The following is a 16,997-nucleotide window of genomic DNA, read 5'->3' as shown; positions in this document are numbered from 1 at the left end:
AACTCCTCCTTCTCCAACCACCCCGCCCCCACACAGTCCTCAGCTGTCCGGTCCCTCTGGGATGGGGGGGGGGAGACCGAGCTCTGGTGACGTGGCGCTCACGTGACTGGCCGGGCACCCTGCAATCTGGTCCCGGCGCCGTCGCTCCCGTTGCCCGCGCGGAACCAGCTCCCGGAGCTGCCCGGGTGGCGGGCGAGGGGCGAGCGGGCTTAGGCGAGCTAGAGGAGGCGCAGGCCCGGCCCGGGCGCTGCAGGTCAGTGTGAAGGTGGGCGCTGCTGGCGGCCCGGGTGGGGGTGGAAGCGGATGGGACTAGGATCCGGGAGCAGCGGGGAGAGGGGAAGGGGTCCCGAGATGGGTGAGGAGGGGCACGAGGCGCGGCGTGGGCAGGTGGGGAGGGAGGACCCTGCAACCGGCCCTGCCGCCTCTTCGAAGCCCCTCCTCTGCGCCCTCCATCCATTTTCGAGCCTGAAATGGGGTCGGGGGGACGGGGGGAAGCAGTGCGACCGTGAAACGTAGACAAATTCTGGAAATAACCCCCCTCTCACACTCTGCCCCTATGAGGAAATATTGATCTCCGCGTAAAGGGGTGGGGGCGGGGCGGGTTGCCTGCCGGGGAGGGGTCCCAGCGACCCAAACAGTTTGTAAAGCATCCTGGTCTGATCCTGAGGCCTGACAAAAAGATTTGGCGACTGAGTTGCGGGGTCAGGGGAGGTGGGGGAGGCAACGGTGGATGAGGAGGGCCCAGATTGCGTCCTCGGAGCTCCCAGCCCTTTCTTCTGTCTGTCTGCAGGTCTGTGAGGCTGTTGTTCCCAGCATTCTGCTAGGCTACAAAAAGAGGAGAAACTTGTTCAGATCCCCGCAGGTCAGTGAAGGAGAGGGCACTGGACAGGGACCCAGAGGAGTGGGGAGTGTGGAGGGCACGGCCCGGGCAGAATTGGGGGCCCCACTGTCCACTTCCCAACACATTTACACACACTGCCATGCTGAGCAAGCATAGGGAAAAATGGCAGGGTCTGTCTGGGAAATGATTGGCTCAAGTGTGCACGAGGAATGGTGGGATAGAGGGTGGGCAGAAGGCACACTAGGAGGGCTGGGCCAGGTCCGGGGACCCCTGACAAGGGGCGAGAAGCGACTGCTACTCTCCGGACCTGCATTCCATTCCCAAGCCCTCATCTCCCTTGTTTCCTCTTTGTCTTCTCCTCCCCTTTCCCCACCCCATCCCCCAGGACAGAAAAGGAGGGGACACTCAACATGGAAAAACTCTGCAGTGAAAATGAAGGAAAGCCTGAGAACCAAGGCAAGATGGAAAACAAAGAACAGCCACTGGATGCGGGAAAGCCGGGAGTAGCTTGTACTGTGGAAGACAAGGAAAAGTTAGAAAACAAGGGAAGGACTGATTTCAAGGGAAAGACAGAAGATGAGGAAGTACTAAAGGATAAGGAAAAGCCAGAGAGTGAGGCAAAGCCAAAAGAAGGAAATCCAGAGAGCCAAGGAAAGCCAGTGAGTGAGGGAAAACCAAAAGAAGGAAAACCAGAGAGTGAGGGAAAGCCAGTAAGTGAGGGAAAGCCAGTGAGCGAGGGAAAGCCAAAAGAAGAAAAGCCAGCCAGCGAACCAAGGGCTGCAGGAAAGCGCCCAGCTGGGGATGATGTACCCAGGAAGGCCAAAAGAAAAACCAACAAGGGGCTGGCTCAGTGTCTCAAGGAATACAAGGAGGCCATACACGATATGCATTTGAGCAATGAAGAGATGATAAGAGAATTTGATGAGATGGCCAGGGTGGAGGATGAGGTGAAGAAAACCAGACAGAAACTGGGGGGGTTTATGTGGATGCAAAAAAGTTTACAGGACCCCTTCCACCCGAGGGGCCCAAGGGAACTCAGGGGTGGCTGCAGGGCCCCACAAAGGGGCTTTGAAGACATTCCTTTTGTGTAATGCCCCTGGCAGGCGTTTACCAGGCCCTGTGCTTTAAAGTTTTGCAAATACTTTGCTTTAGGGGTCACTCTTGTTATCAACAACTTTTTGATCCAACTAGAGTACTCTGTCAGTAGGAGATTTTTACCCATGTGCATTAAAAAGGCGTTATGATTCTTGGAAAAATAAAGCAGCTTATAATGTCATCTACAGAATCGGTCCCCTTTTGTAAAAGAACAGAAATTTATATAGTACATCTATGCACAGGAAAAATAGAAAACTTTGTTCACTAAAAGGTTAAGTGGTGGGCTTCCCTGGTGGCGCAGTGGTTGAGAGTCCACCTGCCGATGCATGGGACACGGGTTCGTGCCCTGGTCCGGGAAGATCCCACATGCCGTGGAGCGGCTGGGCCTGTGAGCCATGGCCGCTGATCCTGCACGTCCAGAGCCTCTGATCCGCAACGGGAGAGGCCACAACAGTGAGAGGCCCGCGTACCGCAAAACAAAACCAAACCAAACCAAAAAATGGTTAACAGTGGTTTTATGAGTTGTGAGATTGTGGGTGATTTATTTTCTTTGTTTTCTTTCTACTCATCTGTTTAATTTTTCCCAAGGAACACAGATTACTATTCTTATAAAGAAATGCTAAAATATAAAAAAGGAAAGCAATACATAAAAAGCAATACAAAGAACTGTTTACTGAGTTTATGAAGGCAGTGGAGACACTGTAAATTCTTGTTGTCAGAACTTAAAATGTTATGTAAAACTCACATTACTTCTGGACTCGTATCTGGAGGAATCAACTTGGCAGTTATAACAGATCAATTGCTATAAAGAGCAGTCTTGTCATCTCTGAAATGGGGATAATAATTGCCTCACAGGATTGTGGAATGGATTAGATGAGGTACTGAGTATGTAAGCTGTGTTAGGCTGGCTTCTACCTTTTCCCCTATACTAGCAGGACCAGGACCCCATCAGACACTTGGAAGAGGGTTGATGTACATCTCACCTATGTCCAGGAATAAGTTCCAGGAAGCCAAAAGCTGGGTACAAACCTCCCCTGGGTATTGCCATGTCTGCTGGGCACTGTGCCACTTCTCATGAGTCCTCCATCTTCTTAAGGTCCTCACTGCTGCTGATGGACTGATGTCCTCAAGACGACAAAGCTCAATTGATTTCCCTGGAGTCCCCAGTGAGCCCTAAACCTGCCCCACACCATGACACTGATCGAAATGAGGATAAAGCCCTTTTCTTCACTTTAGAGTTATACTTATCCAAGTGGTAATACCTCAGTGCTCCTTTGGTCACTAATGAATTTTAGATTTTACATACAGCCATCTTTCCATCAGATTCAGATATGGGAAGCTGGGATAAAATTTGAGTCGTGCACACTGTGCTTTTCTCATCTGTTAGTACCTTCTCTGCTCCATTCCTTTTTCCTTAGAGGAACTTATCTCCTAGGAGACTCCTGCTGGGTCCTGCATTACAAGGTTAGCACACCTACCCATACTTGTGATTTTTAGAGCATTGCTACTCAAATAGTGGTCCATGGACCAGCTGCATCAGCATCATCTAAGAGAAATGCAGGATCTCAGGTCCCCATCCTAGACCTACTCATTCAGAATCTTCATTTAAACAAGATCTTCAGGTGATTCCTGTGCACTTTAAAGTTTGCAAAGCACTGGTTTATAAGGAAACTCTCCTTAGCCTCCCACTCCCACCATCATGTGAAATATGTGCCTAAAAGGATAAATACATGTGCTACATAAGATACATCCTACAGATTATTAAGTAAGCCTGTGTTTGTTGAACTGCAGTTCCACATCCCCAACAGTAGTAGAACCTGAAACAAATTCAATGAGTCAATACCTGAAATTGTTTAATGAAGTAGGGTAGAATAGCTTTGGTTAGAGCTAAACAGTAAATATCAGATTGTATCCCAGGTAGGTAGGGTGAGTATTGTTTTGTGAAATTTGTATTTTACTTATATATGTATGTATGTTTGTATACCTTCAGTTGTGATGAAAAATAAATTTCTGATTGTGGGCTAAATTTTTTAAAAATTGAGAAACACTGCTTTGGACTCTGCTTCTCAAAGCACAATTTGTCCTTTTTATCCTGGTACCTCTAATGCCTAGCACAGTGCCTGTCAAGTAATAGGTTCTTAATAAATTTGTAAATGATGATAGCTGAGTTAGGCATTCTTGCCTCAGATCATTCCAGATCTAGATAAATAACTGTGGACTCTATTTCTCTAGCAGGGTTTACTTGCAGTTCCAAATGAAACGCCATGTAGAAGGGTTTGTACCACAAATTTAACCCTATCTCATTTCATTAATGCATGCATGTTTTTAAAGTGTGCAAATTTGCCACGATAAAATCACCAGAGGACTTTGTTGAAAATGTGAACTCCTTACCCCCACTTTGGATCCACTGAGTCGAGCGCTGGAATCTCCATTTTTAACAAGCTCCCTAGGTGATTCTGATTCACACTAAAAGCTAATGTCGGGCTTCCCTGGTGGCGCAGTGGTTGGGAGTCCGCCTGCCGATTCAGGGGACACGGGTTCGTTCCCTGGTCCGGGAGGATTGTTTCCCGGTCCGGGAGGATTGTTCCCCGGTCTGGGAGGATCCCACATGCTGTGAAGCAGCTGGGCCCGTGAGCCATGGCCACTGAGCCTGCACATCCGGAGCCTGTGCTCCGAAACGGGAGAGGCCACAGTAGTGAGAGGCCCGCGTAAAAAAAATTAAAAAAAAAAGCTAATGTCCACTGACTTATATATTCATTATGATTGCAGTTGTATTAAGTGTAAACCCTAAGGTGAGCAGAAGAGTTGCAATGTTTATTTGGTGGGTGTGGGGGAGAACTGAGGACCTTTGTAAGGTATAAAAATTTGGGAGTAAGAATCCATAAAGGCAAGGATTAATATATCTACTGAAGAGAACCTGAAACTGTTTTTAGAGCAAATCATGACTATAAACAAAGGCAAATGGAACGCATCTCATAGGATGGTGTATTTCCTTCTTTAGATGCCATAACTATGACAGCTAAACAGTTCCATTGCTAAAGAAGACGCATGGGACCTCAAATGTCAAACCTTGCAAATCTGTAGTTTAGCACGGGGCGGGGGGGAAATGGATGCAATGTAGCAACAGCATTGAGGATATGCCTCACAGCCAAGAGCTGTCTCATACCCAGGGGTCTAAAGTGGCCAGATGCAAGCTCCAATTGCCTTCCCTCTCTATAAGAGCCCTGGAAATATGCACTTCTTTTGGAATAGGAACCACTGATGTGTTCACAGAGTACCTTAGAACCAGAGAGCACAAAATGGAGTCTCAGCCCAGGATTCTCTTGCAGTGATGGTTATGTAGGCATATTCTTGCTATGTTGTAGCTCTTCAACAGCAGAGCTCTTGGTGGGGATGTTCACCAAGACCAGGTGCAAATGATCAACCTTTTTGTTACCAATAAGCAAAGCTGACAGGCTGGTAAAAACCATCCAAACTCCTCGGACCAATGGTTCTAAAGCAACACTCTTAGTATGTTTCATGCCTTTACCATGAGTCAGTAACTTACAGGTGCATTTCTTATTTTAGGAGACCAGCTTGGGCAAATCCCAATCTTGCTGGAATTAACCCTCTAAAAACAATATGCCTTTTACCCTCCTCCTCACAGTATAATAACAGCTGAATAGGGGTACGCTTTCTCACTGCAGGCACAACTCCCAGTGAGTACTGCTAACATGACCCTCGCTAATTTGCTAGAAATCTCTCCATCTTCCCATTGGGATTCAGTCTCCACCCTCCTCCACCCTGCTCTACATCCCAGGGAATCTAACCTGTATTGATTACATCAAAGGGCTCCCTTGTCCTTTGGGAGTAAGTGGTGGACAATGTGGTCAGGAACTTTACTTCCCAGCTTGTTCCCTGTAGTGTCACCAGATGCTGACTGAGTCTCTTCTCTAAAGTTTCCTGGGGGGTTGCCCTCTCCAAATAGGCTCTGTATCTCAAGCTTTCAGTAACCCCTCTTTCCCTTTGTCCCTCAGGCCTAGATAATCCTACCTTTACTAGCCATGGAGTATTGCACTACCCCTGTGGTTCTCCGGTACCCTTCCCAAATCTTTGTATATTGTACATTTTTAAAAAGTCTCAAATTTTCTAATGCGTATGGGCTCCCTCTTTCCTGTCATGCACTTCTCAGATACAGTAATAGATACTAGAAGTTACCCCAGAAATTGGGTTACTAATTTGAGGAGGGAAAAATAACCTCTTTGCACTGGTGGTTGGAAGAGTAGGGGCCAGGTGTTAGGAGAGGTTCCTTGGTACATGGCATGTAGTAGTATCACACTTACCCAACACCACATGTGGCATAGAATGAAGTACAGGTGGAATCCAAAGTTTGGGGAATCAAACTGCTGTGTCATTTAAGCACTGTGTCAAAAATCATTATCCAAAAGGTTGTGGAGCTTCCCATGTTCATCTGATGGTCCTAAAGAATATGCATAGGAAAAAGGAAATTGAAAGCTATATAATACAACAGAAAACACAGGTAGAGTGCCAGAAAGCCTGCATGGCATGTTTGAAGAAGTTCCTCATCTTAGGGATGGAAAAAAAGCTGAAGACCAAGCTCAGGTCCTCATACTGTCACTGAGTTCCACTGCCAATTAAATGCCCTACCTGCTATGGATTTTACAATAAGGTAAAGACACTAGTAGGGAAAGAGTGGAGCCCTGATATATGGGATAGGGTATTTGTGCAGACATGCTCCAAGGCATTAAAAATCATTGGTGAGAGGGTCACGGACATCCTTGAAGATTTCTGTGGGCCTGTGCTCTGTAGGCTGGAGATGATGGTGGAGAATGCTGCAGTGGAATTGGGCTACTTGATCTTAATGTGAATGAAGGGATCTCAGAGTGCTAGAGGTCAGGTGACAGTGCTTAATCATACGTGACAAGGTGAGTGCAACTACTACAATGAGCCACAGGGATAAAATGGTAATTAGAGGATGTTTGACCCACAGGGATCTGTGGTGATGGCTAATCAGAGCATTCTTAAAAATGAAATAATTGGGCAGCCTATAGGATGCTGCCTGACATATTGAGGCAGAAAAAAAAATTCTAGGTCTGCTGTTTCTTAATTCGAGTTGCTGTAGTGGGGGTTTTCAACTTCTCATCCAACTGAGGGGAAGGCAGTTTACCTCTAAGGTAGGACCCAGCAGCCACTATACTATGAATCTTACATGAAATCTTTTCCAGTGGAACCTGCAGACACTTTTCAGGGTGACTGTGCCCTAGGGACATAGAAATACCAAGACCTCCTGGGAGTTACTAGCTAAAGGCTCTGAACTGGTGCTAATCTCTAGACTGAGGGAGAGAGAGAGGCAAAAGGATAGACAATACAGAAAAGATTGTGACAGTCTAATGGGATATGGTGGGGGAAAATCTAATGTATATACAACTGACCCTTGAACAACATGGGTTTGAACTGCTTGGTCCACTTATATGCGGAATTTTTCAAGAAATATACAAAAATATGTGTGTAGAACATTGTGTGCAGTATTTATATTGAAGTGGATAGTGTATTCTTACATAGGCATAAGGTGACTGATAAAATTAATAATGTGTTAGTTTTCTTACTGTTTTATAACTCTGCTTTCTAAGAATTACATTACCATACAATATACCTCTTTCTGTCTCTCTCACAATTGGAGAAACTGTGTATCAGCCTATCATCATCACAGACAGGTGTTTTTCTTTAATGTAATAATGTTTCAGTGCTGTATTATGAATATGACTGTAATACTATATGCCATAAGAATTTTATAATGGTTCATTCATTAGTGCCTAGGCTAAGCTACCGTGAAGCAATGGTATTGATTATACTATCCTACTATAAGGCAATCATATTACTGCTTCTTTGTTATCAGTGCATGAATCCTTATACCTGTAAATAAATATGAAGTTCTTTTTCACATGATCTTTTCATTTTTGAAATCTAGTGTTAGTAATACATATAACAGCTACAGTGTTTTGCATCACATAAGACATTATTGATGTAGGCATTGACAGGCTATGTAAACAATGTAAACTTACAGTATTGATAAATACAATACAGTACTGTACATGTATTTTCTCTTCCTTATGATTTTCTTAATAACATTTTCTTTTCTCTAGCTTACTTTGTTGTAACAGTATATAACACATATAACACACAAAATATGTGTTAATCGACTCTTTATGTTATCAGTAAGGCTTCCATTCAACAGTAGACTATCAATAGTTAAGTTTTGAGGGAGCCAAAAGATGTACATGGATTTTCAACTGTGTAGGGGGTCAGCACCACTAAACCCTGCATTGTTCAAGGGTCAAATGTATAATCAAAGTCTCAGAAGAAGAGGGGATGAAATACTATGAAGAAATAATGGAAGATTGACTTCTGGCATGGCAGCATGACGAGCCCCACTGACCTGATCCCCAGTGAAAGTAGTAAAAATCATATTTAAAAAAAAAATGAAATCAACCATTAAAGGCCTTTGGAAATGGTCCTAAGGACAAACAGCACACGAAGAAATATCTGCTCAAGAAAATCTACACAAATTCAGTAAGAAAGCTAAAAGCCTCTAATATTTGAACCAAGACTGCTTCCTCCCCACTTTCCAAGTTCAGTGAGGTGGATACTCCATTCCAGACTGCCGTAGCCAAAACACAGGGCTCCCTTTCCCCCACATTCCAGCTGTGTGAGACACTGTCAGGTAATAAATGTCTTATTTTAAGCCACTAAATTTAAAGTAATTTGTTACATAGTAATAGAAAACTAATACAGATATTGACACTGAAAGTACCAAATACCTAAAAATGTGGAAGTGGCTTGGTAACTGGGCAGTGGGTGGAGGCTGGAAGAACTTTGAGGAACATTATTGCTTTGAACCACCTGTAAGTAAAAATATACACCTCATAGACCCTGCTAGCACAGGTCCAGAAGGATGTGAGGAGTCTGTTATTGGAAACTGGAGGCGTGAGATCCTCATATGCAGTAGCAGAATGATTAGTGAAATTATCTCCGACAGTTCACTGGAAAGCAGCACTTGTAAGTGATAAACTTGGACATTTAGCTGAAGAGATTCCCAAGCAAATTGCTGAGGTATGGTCTGGTTTCTTCTTACTATTTATATTAAAAAGTAGCAGGAGAGAGACAAATTGAGGGAATATCTGTTAAACAAAAAGAAAATAGGACTTGATGATTTGGGAAATTCCTATTCTATTCAAATGGCAAAATACACTAAAATTAAGAGATACCTTCTGAAAGAATGACACAGAGAAAAAGTTGAGTGTGTAACTAGTATAATCTTTTGCTAAAACCTTCAAAAGTTAAAAAAGTCAGGGTACTCAGTCACACAAAGCTCATTTTTCAGCAAAACCCGACAGCCTCTAGGAAGCTTAAGGGGTCTAGAGGTCAGAGACAAAGAAGTCAATAATTTGAAGTATGAGAATGATTTAATGTATCACTACTGGCTTGGTGATGGAGGCACCATGTGCTAAGGAATATGCACATCCTTTAGGAGCCTAAGGCATGCACACTCAGCCACCTCAGCAGGAGCCAAAGATAGAGAAACATGATCTCAGAGATAATGGTGTGTGTAGATTTTGTCCAGTGGAGTAAAACCCAGTGCAATTTATTCAAGAATTGCAAGGTTCTTAAGAAAATTATATCAATGGAAATATTGTCAGCTTGGAATGAAAGAGATAGAAGAGCACAAAATGAAAGCAGAATATCTGAACCCCCAAATTTTTCTGGTGGGAAGCTGCCTGATAAAGCTACTTAACTGGGAACACATGCTACCTTTAATTAAAAAGGAAGGATGAATCAGAGGACAGAACCAAGAGCTCAGAATACAGAGCTAAGAGTCAAGAGTCCAGAGCCATAAGCACAGAGGGTGAGGCTAAGAGCCACAGAGGACTATTCTCAGGCCTTGAAATCTAATAATGGAAGTCCAGCTCTTTTGGGATAGTGACTCCTTTTTATCTTCCATTTTCCCCATTTTCATCTATAACTGTTATCTTGTGCCTCTCCCAACATTATATGTTGGGAGTTTTGTGGGCAGAAAATTTGTGTCTTTAGTTTCATAGGTCCACAGAGGAGAGGAATATCTTTAGGAACTGCACTTAACAAATTATGCCCAAGATTCTCATCCACATCTGGTTTAGATAATTTAGATGATGAGATTTTGACTTCTGAGCCAACACTGTAATGGAATGAGATTCTTGGGAACCTTGGGAGAAGGTGAATGTATTTTGCATTTGGGAAGGACATGAATCTTTGGGGATCAGAAGGCAGACTGTGGTAGGCATAATTTTAAGATGGCCTACCAAATTACCAGCCAATAGTGTATATATACCTTCTTCAAGTTATTCAGTCAAACACTAATCCATATATTTCTGTGAAGTCATCTTGTAGATATAATTAGGGTCTCAAATCAGTTGGCCTTAACATAGGAAGATTATCTAGGTGGGCCTTACCTAATCATATCATCCCTTTAAATAAGTGGTCTAGAGTTAGAGACAGAAAAGTCAGAGATAAGAAGCATGAGAAAGAGTCAATGTGCTATTGCTGGCTTGAGAATAGAGTGAGTCTCATGGTAAAGAATGCAGGTAGCCTCTACAAACTGAAAACAGCCTTACCACCAGCAAAAAAGTGTACGACCACAATCCTACAGCTGCAAGGAACTGAATTCTGAAAACAACATAAATGAACTTGGAAGCAGATTTTTTCCCCAGAGTTACTAGAAGAGAACTTGGTTTGGCTGACATCTTGATGTTAACCTTGTGACACCCTGAGCAGAGAAAACACAACCATGGTGTGCCAGACTTCTGACCTACAGATGTGTGAGCTAATAAATGAGTGATCTGTTAAGCAGTTAAGTGTGTGGTAATTTGTTGTGCAAGAGTAAATGATTATATCCTGAGACATAAATATCTGTACCATCTGTGCCCTTTATGAGTGGCCATCTACAAACCTATTCCTCAGACTTCCTCATCATTAATTTTCCAATTTAATTATCTCCAAGTCCCTGACCAATCTTTCAATCATTGCACATGAACCAGAGTACATCCATACCTACCACCATGATGTCTTCACACAAAAATTCTACCCACTGGTATCATTTCTCTTTCCCACTATTTTCTGAGTCATTCCTGAGTGGGGCTATAGTGCAGCAGACATCCATTTGCACCTACTGTCAACACACCAAGAAGATACATCCATGAACTGGACCACCGTTGTATCCCTCTTTTTCTAACTGGTCTTGAGGAACTCCCCATGAGACAATATATGTTTTGAGAGAGAGAGAATGAAATAACAAGAGTAGGTCTGTAATTTACTTGTGCCTTCTTTACTTACTCAGGCCCAGTCTTTTAATCCATTTGCAATTAATGGTAGAAAGTTGGTGCTCACACCAAACTTTGTTATTCAAAAGACTATACAGAAACAAGTTCATAGTGGATGTCTCATTTGCGCAGAAAATTAAAACCTCATGATCAGATGTTAAGTCTTTAACAAGGGCTGGTAGCAAGCTAAAAGCAATTTTCAAACAGAGACTAGTTGCCAACAGAAGAAGGCATGTTGTTTTCTCTAAAACACTAGGGTGTGTATTGTAATTCTACTACTGGGGCTTTCTAAGTCTTCATAGACTCTGTCTAGCAGGAATACAATACAATCGGGTCTGCAGAGTCATGAAGCTGAAGTGTCAGAGAAACTTGCCCTACAGCCTGGACCTACTGTAGATCTTTTTCTTGCTCTGGGCACCACTCAGAACTGGAAATCATAGGGAGTTCAAGCACAAAACCAACATGATATATGTTGTCTCTAAAACCCGAGGCCTTGATTCCCCCAGGCTAAGTGGAGAAAGACCATCTGCTGGTAGCTCAGCTGCTATCCTTCCAGGACAGCCCCTCACCCCTGGCCTCCCACCCTGGCAGGCATGCTTCTGTTCTTTTGTGAGGCTATGCTCCTGTGGCAACACAGGCCCTTCACTGGGCCTTTTTACAGCACAGATTCCACAGTTGTTTAGTTTCACTTTGCAGAACCTGTCTTCTGGGCTTAAGAAATTCCACTTTCTCCAGCCCAGGAGCTCTCCTTGGTGCTGCTGAGTGTATATTTCTTTTACTAATGACAGCTCTAGCTGTGAATTTCAGTAGTTCCTATCCAGCCTGTGAAGCCCATGGCTTGTGGATCATTTTGGAATTGTAAGTAACCCCTGTTCGACAACTGAAGTTATTTTTCCAAGGTTATTTGTGTAGACAGAGGCTAAACTTGGAGAAAATTTTGAGTTCCTAAATTAGTCATTATTATTTACACTTTAAATAAGTACCTACTATTTGTCAGGTACTGTGCTGGGCACTAGGGATACAAGTATGAAATGGACTGGATATTCTTTGCAATGCAAAGAGTCCAGTGCCAAGTTTCTCAATTTTTTAAAAACCACAGCCCACAGTCAGAAATATACTTTTCATCACAACTCATGGTGCATGTACATACATACATAACTGAAACATAAATTTCACAAAACAATATTCACCCTACCTTCAATTTGATATTTACATTTGACTCTAATCACCTTTATTCTAGTTCATTAAAAAATTACAAGTCCTGACCCAGTGAATTAATTTCAAGACCTACTAATGCATGGGGGGAGGGGTAACTGCAGATTGACAAACATGGGTCTGTTTAATAATCTATGATGTGTATCTTATATGGGGCATATACTTATCCTTTCAGGCACATCCTTCATGTGAAGGTAGGAGTGGGGAGCCTAAAAAGAGTCTCCCTCTAATCCAGTGCTTCTCAAACTTCAATGTGCATAGGAATCATCTGGGGATCTTGTTAAAATGAAGATTCCAACTCAGTAGGTCTGAGTAGGGCCTGGGACTCTGCATTTCTAATTAGCTCGCAGGTTATGCTGATGCAGCTGGTGTATTCACCACATATTCACTGATAAGGATCTAAAAATCAAATATGTTGATGGGTCTGCTGAACTGCTAACACAGGGCCTGACAAGAGTTTCCTGGGAGAGAATTCAACCCCGGAAAGAGACTTCAGGTGAGATATTAACCTGTGAGAATAGCACAGTTTCTACCATACAGGTATTTCCCCCCTGGTCTAACCTGCAACATCTGAATTTGGTAAGAAGGATGCTTATGTATGCAAAAACACGCAAACCAACAAAATACACATAAATGATCATTTTGCTTAAAGAGTCTGAAAGGTACTAGTCTCAAGTAGCACTAGGGGGATACTCACAGGTAACAGGGTAACCGTTAACTCTAAAGTGAAGAGAGGGCTTTATCCACACTTCTATAGAGGTCAAGTGTAGGTGGGCACTGACTCCAGAGAAATTGATATGGCTTTGGCACCTTACACCCTCCAGCTCATTACACAGTATCAGTAATGAGTACAGGACCCAGGAGAAGAGGCACAGTGCCCAGCAGACATGGCAGTATCCCAGAGAGAGTGGCACCTATCTCTCAGCTGCCTGAACTTGTTCCTGGACACAAGTGAGACCTCCCTCGGTTTTCCTCTAAGAGTCTGATTCCATCTACATACCTGCTACTGCATGAAAGTGGTATGGGAGCCATTCCTCCCCCAGGTATCTGGCGGGGGCTAGGTCACAACACATCTCATATATTCAGTACCTCATTTGATCCACTTGGTAGTCCCATGAGGCAAATATTATCCCTATTTTACAGATGACAACACTGACCCTTACAACAGTGTGTCTGTTATAACTGCCAAGTTGATTCCTCTAGCTCTGGGTACCAGAGTTAATATGAGTTTTACCTATTATTGTACATTCTAACAATAGGAATATTGTGTCTTCATTGCTCTCAAAAACTCACTGAACAGTCCAATCACTTATCATGTATTGTTTTCTGGTCTTAGTTTTTTTTTTTCCCCCCCCAGTAAATTTATTTATTTATTTATTTATTTTTGGCTCCGTTGGGTCTTTGTTGCTGCACGCAGGCTTTCTCTAGTTGCAGCGAGCAGGGGTTACTCTTCTTTGCGGCATGCAGGCTTCTCATTGCAGTGGCTTCTCTTGTTGTGGAGCATGGGCTCTAGGCATGCAGGCTTCAGTAGTTGTGGATCGCAGGTTCTAGAGCACAGGCTCAGTAGTTCTGGCGCATGGGCTTTGTTGCTCCACGGCATGTGGGATCTTCCCCAGACCAAGGATTGAACCTGTGTCCCCTGCATTGGCAGGTGGATTCTTAACCACTGTGCCACCAGGGAAGTCCCTTAGTTTTATTTTAATGACTAACATAATGCATATAATTTAGGAAAAAGCAGAGATGAGTGAGCAAAGAAAAGAAAGATAAAGAATCACACATGGTGGGAGCCATAGGATGGTAAAGGACTCAGAGAAAGGATAGCAGTGCCCATTGACATGGTTACTACTAGGAGAAGACATGGGGATGGGCACATCTGCAGAGGAATCGCGTGGAGGTACCATCAGGTGACTGGACTTATTTTTGAGTGCAGATGTGACCTATTTTTGGCTACCATGCAAGAAAAAAGCATCACTTAATTTTTAGTTTTTTCTGTGCACAGATGCATTACACAAACATTTATACTTTTACAAAAATGGTTTGATACTATATATTCGATTCAGAAAACTTTTTTCTTTATTGTTATTTTACAGTGTACCATGAACATCTCTTCCATGCACGTGGGTGAAAATCCCCTACTGAAACACAGAGAGCACTGTAGTTGGATCAAAAGGCTGCTGGTAATGAGAGTGACACCTAAAGCAAAGTATCAGCTTAAGGTTAAAGCACATAGCCTGGCAAATGCCTGCCAGGGAAAGCAGGGTCAGCGACATTCCCATCAGAGGAGTCAGCATTGAAGGCCAAAGGCATTAAAGATATGGGATATCATGTAAGCCCCTCTGGCCCCTACCTCCGCCCCTCATTCCCCTGACACCTCGTTGCCCCCTTGGGGTGAATGGATCCTGTACATCTGTTTGCATCCAATGAAAACCACCCATTTTCTGTCTTTTCCTTAGCTCTTCCTGAGCCCTTGACATATCTGCACATTCTCTCATCATCTCCTCACTGCCCAGGTGCCTTTCCTGTAAGTTGTCCTGATAGTCCTTGGGGGAATCGTCCGTCCCCCTGTCTGTTTTTCTTTTTGCTTTCCGGGGCACATAGTCTTCAGAGGGGCGGTTTTTGGCAGCCCACGGCTGACTCTCTGGCTTTGCCTGGAATTCCAGCTTGCCCTCACCGTGTGGTCTTCCCTCAGCTTCAGACTTGCCCTGCTTTTCTCGCTTCCCCTCGTCTTCTGGTTGTCCCTCGTCTTCTGGCCGTCCCTCATTCTGGAGCTCTCCCTCGTGTTCTGACTTCCCCTCCACTTCTTGCTTTTCTTCCTCATCTGACTTTCCTTCATTTTCAGGCTCTACTTCATTTTCTGGCTTTCCTTCGCTTTCCAGCTTTCCTTCATTTTCATTGCAGAGTTTTTCCATGTTGAGATGTCCCCTCGTTTTCCTGTCCTGGGGGATGGGATGGGGTGGGGTGGGGGAGAGCGACAAGAGGAGACAAGGAGACTGAGGGCTTGGGCGTGGAATGTAGTTCCGGATAGTACTGGCATCTCACCCTTGTCAGCGTTCCCCTGACCTGGCCCAGCCTAGTGAGCCTTCTGGCCACCCTTTACCCCACCATTCCTCCTGCACTGAGAGCCAACCATTTCCCTGGCAGGCCTTGCCACCTTGTACCATCCTTCAGCGTGGCAGAAAGTGTGTATATTACATACGGTGGGGGGATGGGCAGTGGGGCCCTCAAATTCTGCCCAAGCTGTGCCCTCCACATCCGGTCCCCAGCCCTGTGCCTGTCCAGTGCCTCTCCCTCCTTTCGCTGACCTGCAGGGATTCTGGACAGGTTCCTCCTCCTTTACTAGTCTTGCAGAGTGCTGGGAACAGACATGCAGACCTGTAGACAGACAGGAGACAGAGAGGGGCTGCAGGGTCAGTGGACTGAAGTCCCTTTCCCAAATCCGGGCCCTCCACATCCAACGGTTCCCCCCGATCTCTCCTGACCCCGCAACTCAGTCGCCAAATCTTTTTGTCAGGCCTCAGGATCAGACCAGGATGCTTTACAAACTGTTTGGGTCGCTGGGACCCCTCCCCGGCAGGCAACCCGCCCCGCCCCCACCCCTTTACACGGAGATCAATATTTCCTCATAGGGGCAGAGTGTGAGAGGGGGGTTATTTCCAGAATTTGTCTACGTTTCACGGTCGCACTGCTTCCCCCCGTCCCCCCGACCCCATTTCAGGCTCGAAAATGGATGGAGGGCGCAGAGGAGGGGCGTCGAAGAGGCGGCAGGGCCGGTTGCAGGGTCCTCCCTCCCCACCTGCCCACGCCGCGCCTCGTGCCCCTCCTCACCCATCTCGGGACCCCTTCCCCTCTCCCCGCTGCTCCCGGATCCTAGTCCCATCCGCTTCCACCCCCACCCGGGCCGCCAGCAGCGCCCACCTTCACACTGACCTGCAGCGCCCGGGCCGGGCCTGCGCCTCCTCTAGCTCGCCTAAGCCCGCTCGCCCCTCGCCCGCCACCCGGGCAGCTCCGGGAGCTGGTTCCGCGCGGGCAACGGGAGCGACGGCGCCGGGACCAGATTGCAGGGTGCCCGGCCAGTCACGTGAGCGCCACGTCACCAGAGCTCGGTCTCCCCCCCCCCATCCCAGAGGGACCGGACAGCTGAGGACTGTGTGGGGGCGGGGTGGTTGGAGAAGGAGGAGTTACCGACAGAGCAGGTGGGGGGAGGCTTCCTGACTGCAGGTGCTTTACCTGGCGCCTCTCAGGTCCTTGCTCAGCATCCCTCTGAGATGCCCTTCATCCCCAGTTGTGACAGCTGATCACAGGGAGGGTACCCGACTTCTCCAAGAGCGCTCCACACGGAGCCTCACAGCTCGCTTTCAAGACCAACTCTGCCTGACTCCAGAGCCCTGGTGGTGGTGCCGGCCAGGAAGCTGCGCTGCCACTTTGAGTAGCAGCTATGTCCTGAGTCTCTGCTCTTCTCCGGTCCATGTTTTCTCTCTCCCTGGCTGATCTCT

The 16,997-nt window shown here is 45.5% G+C and overlaps 2 protein-coding genes across 2 annotated transcripts; one reads left to right on the top strand and one right to left on the bottom strand.

Annotated features, from left to right (window-relative positions):
* The first annotated feature begins 1,224 nt into the window (after positions 1 to 1,224).
* Positions 1,225 to 1,947, top strand: LOC309796841 (transcription elongation factor A protein-like 2). Its single transcript, XM_082610220.1, has one exon. The coding sequence runs from the start codon at positions 1,252 to 1,254 to the stop codon at positions 1,930 to 1,932; it is 681 nt and encodes a 226-aa protein (XP_082466346.1). The 5' UTR covers positions 1,225 to 1,251; the 3' UTR covers positions 1,933 to 1,947.
* Positions 1,948 to 14,661: 12,714 nt separating this feature from the next.
* Positions 14,662 to 16,760, bottom strand: LOC309796840 (uncharacterized protein; the record flags this gene model as incomplete). The annotated part of the gene is made up of 3 exons (XM_082610219.1): positions 14,662 to 15,440; positions 15,807 to 15,876; positions 16,732 to 16,760. The coding sequence occupies 3 exons, from the start codon at positions 16,758 to 16,760 to the stop codon at positions 14,811 to 14,813; spliced, it is 729 nt and encodes a 242-aa protein (XP_082466345.1). The 3' UTR covers positions 14,662 to 14,810.
* Positions 16,761 to 16,997: the final 237 nt, after the last annotated feature.

This window comes from Mesoplodon mirus (genome assembly GCF_964341445.2).
Source record: "Mesoplodon mirus genome assembly, chromosome: X".
In the NCBI taxonomy this organism is placed as follows: domain Eukaryota; kingdom Metazoa; phylum Chordata; class Mammalia; order Artiodactyla; family Ziphiidae; genus Mesoplodon; species Mesoplodon mirus.
Note: the sequence above shows the minus strand (reverse complement) of the source record. Positions and strands in the feature narration are given on the sequence as shown.

Excerpts from the sequence above, each read along its gene's own strand:
- LOC309796841 (XM_082610220.1), top strand. The coding sequence starts at position 1,252 with ATGGAAAAACTCTGCAGTGAAAATGAAGGAAAGCCTGAGAACCAAGGC.